The sequence below is a fragment of the Urocitellus parryii genome, chromosome 15 (assembly GCF_045843805.1).
Source record: "Urocitellus parryii isolate mUroPar1 chromosome 15, mUroPar1.hap1, whole genome shotgun sequence".
Lineage (NCBI taxonomy): Eukaryota > Metazoa > Chordata > Mammalia > Rodentia > Sciuridae > Urocitellus > Urocitellus parryii.
Window position 1 is genome coordinate 46449366 of NC_135545.1, and position 11213 is coordinate 46460578.

General features: G+C 37.8%; 1 protein-coding gene across 1 annotated transcript; it reads right to left on the reverse strand.

Annotated features, from left to right (window-relative positions):
* Positions 1 to 5950: 5950 nt before the first annotated feature.
* Positions 5951 to 7250, reverse strand: LOC113190106 (DNA polymerase beta). The gene has a single exon (XM_026399236.2). The coding sequence runs from the start codon at positions 7105 to 7107 to the stop codon at positions 6100 to 6102; it is 1008 nt and encodes a 335-aa protein (XP_026255021.1). The 5' UTR covers positions 7108 to 7250; the 3' UTR covers positions 5951 to 6099.
* Between the last annotated feature and the right edge of the window lie 3963 nt (positions 7251 to 11213).

An 11213-nucleotide genomic window follows, 5' to 3' on the forward strand; every position in this document is an offset into this window, starting at 1 on the left:
AATACCTTTATTTATTTTTGTGGGGTGCTGAGGTTGAACCCAGGGCCTCACACGTGCTAGGCAAGCGCTCTGCCACTGAGCCCCTGCCCCTCTTCTCCCATATTTAAGCCAAATTGATCAACCAGCCTCTTTCTGGTCTCCGTCTTGACTAATGCTTCCTCAGCACCATGTTCTCTTATTTTTCTCTGTATTCAGAGGAACCGTTTTCGTTTGGTTTTGTTTTTAACTTGAAAAATATTTCTCAGCTTAGTGTTAGAAGGGAATTCCCGGGCTCAGAATTTCCAGGTGGGAATCCTGCCCCCTGCTGTAAGGCGCTGCATCTATGGAGACCAAAATTGTGCTTAATTGTCCTGGGGCGGTCATAGGACAAGTACTGAGCTATGCGTTACCTTAAGAAGTTTACTTGAATTTAGAAATTTTGTATTTATAACCATTTAGAAATATAAACGGGTCCCGGGACTTCAAAATACACAGTATTTGGTTCCTTTAAAGAACCTAGAAACAGCAACCAAATGTAATTTGTGGACCTTGTTTCTCTACAGCTTCAAACAAATCAGTTATAAAAGATGTTTTTGAGACAGTTAGGGAAATTAGCTACTAGGTGACGCCAAATAACCTAAGAATTGTTATTTTGTAAGAAAATTACCTTTTTAAATTTTGAAATGTATATGTAGGGGCAAAATTATAGTAAAACTGATGATAATTGACCCACTTAGGGATGCAGCTCAATAGTACAGCATTTGCCTACCATGAAGGATGCCCTGTGTTCAATCCCCAGTACCAAAAATAAGTAAACAAATTTTAAAAAATTAAAGTAATGCATAAATTTGGCATGGCAAACCACATACACACCTGAAAAAGATATACAGTGAACATAAGCCTTTGGCCTGGCATGTCTATAATTCCAATGGCTCCAGAGGCCGAGGCAAGTTCAAAGCTAGCCTCAGCAATTAGAGAGACCCTGCCTCAGGAAAAAAAAAAAAAAAAGTGCTGGAGGTGTGGCTCAGTGGCACAACCCTGTGTTTAATCCCTGGTATCAAAAAAATAAGTCTTTGTCCTCTGACCATTAGTCTTACAGTCTCCCTTTCTAGAAGTGGAGTAACTACTATTGCTGGTTTCTTGCACCTCTATGCCTTGGTTCCTCATCTGTAAGATGATAATAATATCACTTACCTTGATAAAGCTGTGAGTATTTTAATTTATGAAAAGCTCTTAGAACAATGTCCAACAGATAATGCTGAACGCTATCACTACCTTCATTGTGTGGGGTGGTGCTGGGAATTGAACCTAGGGCCTTGTGCATGTGAGGCAAGTACTCTACCAACTGAGCTATATCCTTAGCACTGAATACTATTAATATCTTTCCAATGATATTCTCAGCATATACAACCATCTGTTTACTTTTTTTTTTTTTTTTTTTTTGCCTTTTTCTGGTCTTAGGGATTGAACCCAGGGTTACTTTACCACTGAGCCACATCCCCCAGCCCTTTTTATTTATTTTTTGAGACAGAGTATCAGTAAGTTACTGAGGCTGACTTCTAATTTGGTAATCCTCCTGCCTCAGCTTCCAAGTTGCTGGGATTACAGGTGTGCGCCACCATAGCTTTTTTTTTTTTTTTTTTGTACCAGGGATTTAACTGAGGGGCACTAAGCCACATCCCCAGCCCTATTTTGTATTTTATTTAGAGACAGGATATCACTGAACTGCTTATTGCCTTGCTTTTGCTGAGCTGGCTTTAAATTCAAGATCCTCCTGTCTCGACCTCCCAAACCACTGGGATTACAGGCATGCACCACTGCTCCTGCCCCCACCCCTTTTTTAGACACTTATAGTATCATACTATACATACTATAATTTGCTTGGGTCTGTGGGTATGGCTGGGGGTGTAGATCAGTGTTAAAGTGCTTGCTTGGGTTCAATCCCTAACACGACCACAAAAAAAATTATACTTATATTATATATATAATATAATATTTATAATAATATAATATAGTATATAATATTATATATTTATATATAATTATATATAGGAAGAGGTGGGTGGGTGGGTAGAGATAGATAATCTTATCCTACATCAATAGTTATCAGTAATTCTCATTCTTCTAAAGGACTACAGAATAATCCATGGTATACTGTGCCATATATTTTAGGTGGAGCTCTAGTGATAGGTATTTAGATTGTTTCCAATATTTTGCCTCTCTGAACAATGCTGTTGTGGATAGATATTTGCCAGCATTAATTGTACTTTTTGAGTAAAATTCCCAGAAACAGAACTGGGTCAAAGGTAGGTACATTTTTCATTTTAATAGATAGTCTATTTAGCTTTCAAAAAAAAAAAGAAGTATCAGTTTACCACTAACACTAAAATATGAGAGTTTCTATTTCCCCATACCCTCAGTAGTAGAATGTACTAAGATAACTTTTGGGATTCTTGACATAGAAACATTGTTCAAACAATGAAAGTAAAGAGGAGCTTAAATGTCATTAAGCCCCAGTTTAGTGACATGATTCATTTAGAACAATTGCTTCCTACTCAGCAATTGTTTGGATTCAACAATCATCCCCTGTGACCTGGGTTTTAGCAAAATCCACCTAATTATTCAGATACTGTAATATATCAACTATAAATTATACTCCAACCAGCCAGTGTTAGTCAAACACTTTCTGGGAGTGTGGGGCAAGGAAAATATCTTTGTACCTGGCTGAACAAACCAGTTTTATTCAAAAGCTACAAATGACTCACATTGTTTCACCTGAAAATCCTATTCTGTTGTTAGGACAAATATTTATACATAATATCTTTAGTTAATTGATCATGTATTCTTTTTATGTAAATCACTATAACTAGTGGCTATAACTAAAATCTGGTATAACATTTGAACCCCATAGCATAAGAGTCTCCCAGTGATAGGCCTGTAGGCCAAAATCAATCAGGTCTCTTTTTTTTTTTTAGTATTTATTTTTTAGTTGCAGGTGGACTCAATATCTTTATTTCATTTTTAGGTGGTGTTGAGGGTCAGGCCTGTTTTTATACAGCTAAGAATGGCTTTTACATTTACTAAAGGGTTAGGAAAAAGAGGTATGGTGAGGACCACATGACAGTGACCTATGTTGCCCACAATATTTACTATCTGACCCTTTACAGAAAAGGTAAATAAAAAGTGCTACCCATTGTATAAAAAAGGGAAGAATGATGGCCATAGAGCTGTGCTTGCTTTAACTACTAATCTTTAGAAAGGGGAAAGTCTCAGCTCTTAGACTAAAGAAGTTAACATGGAGGGCTGGGGATGTGGCTCAAACGGTAGCGCGATCGCCTGGCATGCGTGCGGCCCGGGTTCGATCCTCAGCACCACATACCAACAAAGATGTTGTGTCCGCCGATAACTAAAAATAATAAATATTAAAAAAAAAAAAGAAGTTAACATGGACTAGGAACCACTCTGGATGTCTTCCTAGAGCCTAGGAGAAAAATCAAGATCACTTTTAGAGCACCTCAGGAACAATTCTTCAGAGAACATCAATATTACTAATTATGGCTGAATACAAATGGTAAACATTTCTGTGACAATTTTCAGTTCACAAAAGCACTTACCTCAATTTGAGGCTCATGACATGTCTATGAAGCATCAGTAGTCAGAAATCTTTTTTATTGTTTTAGGTTTTCCCCCCATCTGGGGATTGAACCCAGGGCCTCCCTTATACTAGGCAGTGCTCTACCCCTGAGCTACACCCCCACCCCATACCTAGCCCTTTTATTTTTATTATGTTTGTTGTTTCATTTTGTCTTTTTTCCATATTTTATTGGTGCATTATAATTATACATAATAGTGGTAACTTGTTGTTAAATATTTGTAAGTGCACATAATTTCCCCCTTTCTCTCTGTTGCTCCCTCCCCCTGGCCCCTTTTCTTTACTCTATCCAGCCCATTTTTAATTAAAAAAAAAAAAAAAAAGTAGCTGGGCATGGTGGTGCACACCTGTAATCCCAGCGGCTTGGGAGGTTGAGGCAGGAGGATGGGAAGTTCAGAGCCAGCCTCTGTAATTTAGTGAAGCTTTAAGCAACTGAGCAAGACCTTGTCTCAAAATAAAAAATAAAAGGGCTGGGGATGTGGCTTAGTGGTTAAGCACCCCTAGGTTCAATCCCTGGTACAAAAAAAAAAAAAAAAAAAAAAAGTTGTTTTTTTTTTGTTGTTGTTGTTTTGTTTTGAGACAAGATTTTTACTAAGTTGCTCAGGCTGGCCTTGAACTTGTGGTCATCTTGCCTCAACTTCCCAAGTAGCTGGCATATGCCACCACACTTGGATTCTTTATCAGTTTATAGAGGAGAAAAGTGAATCTAAGATCCATGAATAACCAATCTAAGACCAATAGCAATAATCATTGAGATTAGATTTTAATTTAAAAAATTATTTGTTCTTTTTAGATATACATGACAATAGAGTACATTTTGACATTTTATACGTATGTGGAGTGTAACTTATTTTTTAAATTATTTTTTTGTTGTAGATGGACGGATAGTATCTTTATTTTTATGTAGTGGGAGGATAGAACCCAGTGCCTCACACATGTGAGGCAAGCTCTTTACCACTGAGCTACAGCCCCAGCCTCAAGTATAATTTATTCTAATTAGGATCCTATAGGTTGTACATGATGTGGAGTTTCAGTGGTGTTATATTCATATATAAACATAGGAAAGTTGTGTCCAATTCATTCCACTGTTTTTCCTATTCCCTTCCCCACTCCCTTCTCTTCATTCCCCTTTGTCTAATCCACTGAACTTCTATTCTTTCTTTCACCCCCTTTATTATGTGTTAGCATCTGCATATCAGAGAGAAAATTCTGACTTTGGTTTTTTGGAATTGGCTTATTTCACTTAACATGATAGTCTCCAGATCCATCCTTTTATGGGAAAAAGTCATAAAGTCATTCTTTTTATGGCTGAGTAATACAGATTAGACCTTGAACCCAGATTTTATGACGTGATATCATATATAATTTATATATCCCTATTACCATAATAATTTGCATCTTTTATTTACTTTCTATTTGTTTATATTGAATTTGTTTATTTTTTTAATTTTTGTAAAATGTTCAGAATGCCTTTATTTTATTTGTTTATTTTTATGTGGTACTGAGGATCAAACCCATTGCCTCACTCGTGCTAGGCAAGCAGTCTACCACTGAGCCATAGCCACAGCCTGTTTATATTGAATTTATTAATAAATGAAAAGAAAATGCATTAAATTACAATTACTACTTTATTTTGGAGTTCATATATAAATAAAAAAGAGTTATCAAGTAAAATTGTTTTCATGACATTTATCATCATTTTAATAATCCTAAAACCCTTAATTTTTCCTCAAATGCATTTGAAGGAATAAAACTGGTAGTTCTAAACTGATTGTGGTGGTGTACACCTGTAATCCCAGTGGCTTGGGAGGCTGAGGTAGGAGGATTGCAAGTTCAAAACCAGCCTCAGCAGCTTAGGGAAGCCCTTAGCAGTTTAGTGAGACCCCGCCTCAAAATAAAAAACGGGCTGGGGATGTTGCTCTGTGGTTAAGTGCTCCTGGATTCAACCTCTGGTACCAAAACAAAACTGGTAGTTCTAGATTTTAAATATAACTCAAAAAAGTAAATTATGTCCTTTAAAATATGAGATTCTTATCAAGATTGTACTATACTAGCATAAGAACAAACATAGGGATCAACAGAATATAATTGAGAGTCTAGAAATAAACCCCATACATTATGGCCAATTGATTTTAAACAAGGCTATCAAGAGAATTCAATAGGGAAAAGAGTCTTTTTAACAAATGGTGTTGAGAAAGCCAGATAACTACATGCAAAAGAATGAAAATGAACACCCCTATCTCATACCATATAGGAAAACTAACTCAAAATGGATCAAAGACTTAAATGTAAGAAATAAATTGTAAAGTTTTTTTTTTTTCATAGTAACAAGAGATTTTATTGATTCTAATACAAGCTAAGCATGCGGAAGAAATAATCACTTAAAAACACCAAAGACCCTTACATAGCAAAGGTTAAGAAATAAATTAAGACTCCTATTGGGCTATGTCTGGAAGGAAGAATAGGCCTCATTCACTTCGATCCTTGGGTTCTCGGTATTTCCACTGAATGTAATCAAAGATGTCCCTCTCACTGTCTACTGGCAGGGGTTCTCCAGCTACTCCAGTGACTCCCAAGGGGCGGATGGTGTATTCGTTGATTGTGAAACCCTTTTCTAAGGCATGAGCTCTCATATTTTTATTGAAAATGTCACTCCCAGTGAAATAAAGAACCCCACAATAATATTGATCTTTGGGTATCAACCTGATATCAATTCTTCTGTGAGGGTATTCCTTTTCATCATTTTTACTGGGAAGCTGGCAAACACCCATGAACTTTGTTTCCCCCTTGGATAGCATATCTGTAATAAAATGGACCTTTTGTAACTGCTCCACAACACGATGTAACAGCTTTGGCTGTTTGGTTGATTCCGAGGTAAAGTTTGGATGGGTCAGAAGAACATCCATGTCACCACTAGATTCTGCACCTCTTCTGAAACTGCCACAGACTGTAGCAATGTATTCAGAATCCACTTTTTTAACTTCATTTAGTACAATATCTTGCATTTGTAACATCTCTTCACGAGGGATTCTTTTTTCAAAGTCCTCAAAATATTTCAGCCCAATTCGTTGATGATGATTCAATTTATCTTCATTTTTTCTGAGATCTTCCAATGTTTTAATTCCTTCATCTACAAACTTCCTTGCAGCAGACGGACCAATGCCACTAACTCGAGTTAGGAAATTGATGGATGAACTTGTATCATCTTGCCGAATCTTTTCCAGTTTACGCAATTTTCCAGTTGCTAAATACTCATCAATTTTTTCCGCAATTTTTGTTCCTACTCCAGGCAATTTCTTAGCTTCTGCTCCACTCTTTATTTTGTGTGGGTACTTTGCTATAACAGATGCTGCTTTTCTGTAAGCATTGTACTTGTGGATAGCCTGGCTCACGTTCTTCTCAAAGTTTGCGAGTTCCATGAGCATGTCCGTGATTCCCCCGTTGAGAGTCTCCTGCGGCGCCTTCCGTTTACTCATGGTGGCCTGCACCCGAGGGCTCCAGGGTGTCCAGAGCCTGGGAGAGCCTGGGAGAGACAGGGACTAGCCCGCCTCCCCCAGCCTTAAGAAGGAACGGGGACTTGAGGAAGGGATAAGGATCAATCCAGCCCAGCAAGGCGGGCGCGACCTAAATTGTAAAGTTAATAGGAAAAAATCACTGGTGTAAATTTCATGATAGTTTTTTAGATATAACACTGAAATCACAAACAATCAAAGAAAAGGTAAATTGAACAAATTAATTTTTTATAAATAAAAAAACCTTTGGTGCTTTAAAGGACATTATCAAGAAAATGAAAAGACAGTGCATACAATGAAAGAAAATTTTTGCAAACCACATATCAGATGAGGATCAAGTATTCAAGATATATACAAACCATTATAACACAATAATAAAAAGATAAATGACCCAAATTTTAAATGGGCAAAGATTTGAATAGACATTCTCAAATGGCCAATAATAAACACTTGGAATTATGTACAACATCCTCAGTCATTAGGGAAATTCAAAAGTACAATTATATATGACTTTACATCTACTTTAATAATTATAATGAAAAAGAAAACAAAAAATTGTAGAGAAATTGAAACTGTCATACATTGCTGGTAGACTATAAAATAGTATAGCCACTTTGGAAAACAGTTTAGCAATTCTCAAAAATCCTAAACATAGATTACCATATGACCTCAATTCAACTCCTAAGTATGTGAATACACTCAACAGAATTGAAAAACTGTGTTCACACAAAAATTGTACACTCGTTCATAGTGGATTATTCATAATAGCCAAGATATGGAACCAAGCCAAATATTCATCACTGAAGATAAAATGTGGTGTATCCATATAATGGAATATTATTCAGCCATAAAGGAATAAAGTATTGATATATGCTTCAGTGTGGATGAACCTTGAAAACATTATACTAAGCAAACTAAGAAGCCAGACTAAAAAGGTTCCATATCATATGATCCCATTTATATGAAATGTCCAGGATAGGCAAATCTAGAAAGATAGAAAGCAGATTAGTGGTTGCTAGGAGCTGGGGGGAAGGAAGAATGGGAACTTACTACTAATGGTATGGGGTTTCTTTTTGGGATGATAAAAATGTTATTGAATTTGACAATGCCAGCTGTTATGGTTTGGATCTTAAGTTCCCCAAAGTTCAAATGTTTAAGGTTTGTTTCTCAACATGTGGAGTTATTGGGAGGTGATAGAACCTTTATTATGTGTGGTGTAGTGGAAAGAGGTTGGTTTATTGGGGTGTTTCCTGGAAGGGGATATTGGGACCCTGGTCACTTTTTCTCTCTTTTTCTTTCCTGGCCACCATGAATGAGCATCTTTGCCCCACAACACCTTTCTGCTATGATGTTCTGCCTTACCACAATCCAAAGTAAGGAAGCCATGCAACCAGGAATAAACTCTGAAGCCATGAGCCAAAATAATAATCCTTTCCTACTTTAGGTTGTTTTTCCTCAGGTATTTTATCAAAGTGACAGAAGGCTGACTAATACAGTGACATTACACAACCCTGCAAATTCACTAAAAACTACTGAATTGTATACTTTAAAAGGGTGAGTTTTGTGGCATGTGAATTAAAGCTTAATAATTTTTTAAAATGAGATTCTTGAGCCAGGTGCATGCCTATAATCCCAGCAACTCAGAGGCTTTGGCAGGAGGATCACAATTTTCAAGGTCAGTTTGGTCAATTTAGTAAGATTCTGCCTCGAAATAACAAAAAAGAAAAAGGGTTGGGTATGTAGCTCAGTGGTAGAGTGCTCTTCCTGCTCTGGTTCAATCACCAGTTGTACAAAAAAAAAAAAAAAAGTTCTTTTAAAATTTTCCTATCATTGCTGTTGTAATATAATACCCTAACAAAGTCATTGCAGGAGCCAATAAATATAAAATGAATTTCAGGGCTGGGGTGTAGCTCAGTGGTAGAGCATGTGCTTAGAATGCTTGAAACCCTGGTTTCAATTTAGTAATAATCCTTTCTTCCTTTAGTTTGGTTTTTCTCAGGTATTTTGTCCAAATAATGTAAAATGGATTAAGAAGATATTTCAAGGGGAAGGTAATATAATTGAAGTGGCAAAATAATAGCACAACTCTATTAGTAGATGGGAAAACAGAGATAAAAGCAACTTGGAAAAAAATCCATGATTAATTAAAAAGTCTTCTAGATCTAGAACAAGTTTAGGTGAGAGCAGAAGAGAAATAAACTAATTCCTTCTTTAATTGTTTTTTTTTTTTCATTATTTGATCATAACCCTGAATCACAACACCTCAGGGACACTGTTAGAGTACAGGAAGATTATAAGAATATTATTATCATGATATGATTTTTATCAGAAGCTGGAATAAGCTGCCCAGCTTTCCTACCACCATCAGTGCTGGGCATTGAAACCAGGCCTCAAATGTGCTAAGCAGGTGCTCAGTCACTTTGCTGCATCCCCAGCCCATGCTGCCCAGCCTTACACTTAATAATGAATGCAAGAGACTTCATTGGAAGCTAATTTTACCTCTAAACTACTTTCCTGTTGAAAATATCAACTAAGTCAACTTCAAAGTGACATAATAAAGCCATGTTTGCATTTCTCAATCTAAACTGATCAAGAATTACTCTGTAGTATAAAAATTAATGTTTATTTCAGCTTGCATTCTTACATAAAACACTAAAAAGCTTACTGGTTGGGTGAGAATATTTCCTTTTCTGGCTATGTGGAAATTAGATTTTTTTATATGAAATTAAAATTTTCCTTCACTGACATTAAACAAAAATCCCTATCCAAATATAATAAATTATGTAATTCACAATAAATAAATGACTGAATGAATTAATGAGCTATTTACCACAAAATTGTGAAGGACCAAGATCCTCCAATACAGCCATTCTATCACAATAGATACAAACTTCAAACAATGATATCATCTTATTGAGATTTGAGGGAAGGACATCTTGCAAGACCGATTTATACGAATACCAAGACTTGTCATTGTATCAGCAAGCATCAGCATCCTCATCAGTTCTGCCTGTATGTGGTCAGTAATCACAAGAAATAGTTACAAAATACTTTCAGAAATTCATTTAACCTAACCAGCGCAACATGGGAATAGAGGCCAGAAATTCTAATATTATTATCCATTTTACATCTTAGGAAGCAGAGACTCAGAATAGGGAAGTGACTTGCCCAAAGTCATCAAACCGGTCAGTGGCAAAGCTGGGACTAAACGCTGTATCTTTTGCCAGATCTCATCTTCTTTCCACTGCATTCCCTACTTCTCTAAGCAGGCATGTCAGAGGCAGGGTAGGGCATTCTACAGGAAGTCAGAATGAGAGAAAGAAAGGGAAGGCAACCGGGAAATAGTGGAGAAGGGAACTATGACAGGAGGAGGTGTTTTACTAGGAAGTGAGTTAGGACTGCTCTCAATCGCCCCAAATGTCCCTTAAGTGGCACCGGTGATCACAAGTTACCCTGTCCCTGGGCCTACAACTTCTGCTATTTTATTAGTCCACTATCATGTTGCAGAAATTAATGTCCAAAAGAAATATAAGCATTTTTCCAGTTGGAGGTTCTGACAGCTGAATTTAGCCCCGCCCACAGAGGCTGTGGCCCCACTGTCTCGCTTACACTGAATGCCTTGGGGTTTGAAGATACGGTGAGGTGTGGGGCGGTGACGAGGTTTGCGATGGGGGGCGTTGTTAAGGTTGGGCCAAGGGGAGGGGTAGCCTGCGGTGGAGCTGTGGTTGGGGGATGTGGGTTTTGTGGCTGAGCTCGATGGTGAGGTAGGAAACCAGGATCAGAGCAGATAGTCAGGGTGGAGTTCACATGCCCTGCTGAGAGCACCTGAGAAAGACCGAGGAGGGTGTGAGGCTGGGTGGTCTCGGGGTCTCGAGGATGTAGGGAGGCCCCTCTTGAACGTCAGTGATTGGATGCTTCCTTAAGTCCCGCCTCCCTGGACCCCTTCCTCAAGCCCCGCCCACAGCGCCAGGCACGCTCCTGAAGAGCGGGGAGGGGGACAAGGCTGGAGCAGGGGGAGGGGGAGAGGTGAGACTCGTGCACGCGCTCCACTCGCTGTGGGTGCGCGAGCA

Bases quoted from the DNA above. Each gene is read 5' to 3' on its own strand.
- LOC113190106 (XM_026399236.2), bottom strand. From the start codon at position 7,107: ATGAGTAAACGGAAGGCGCCGCAGGAGACTCTCAACGGGGGAATCACG.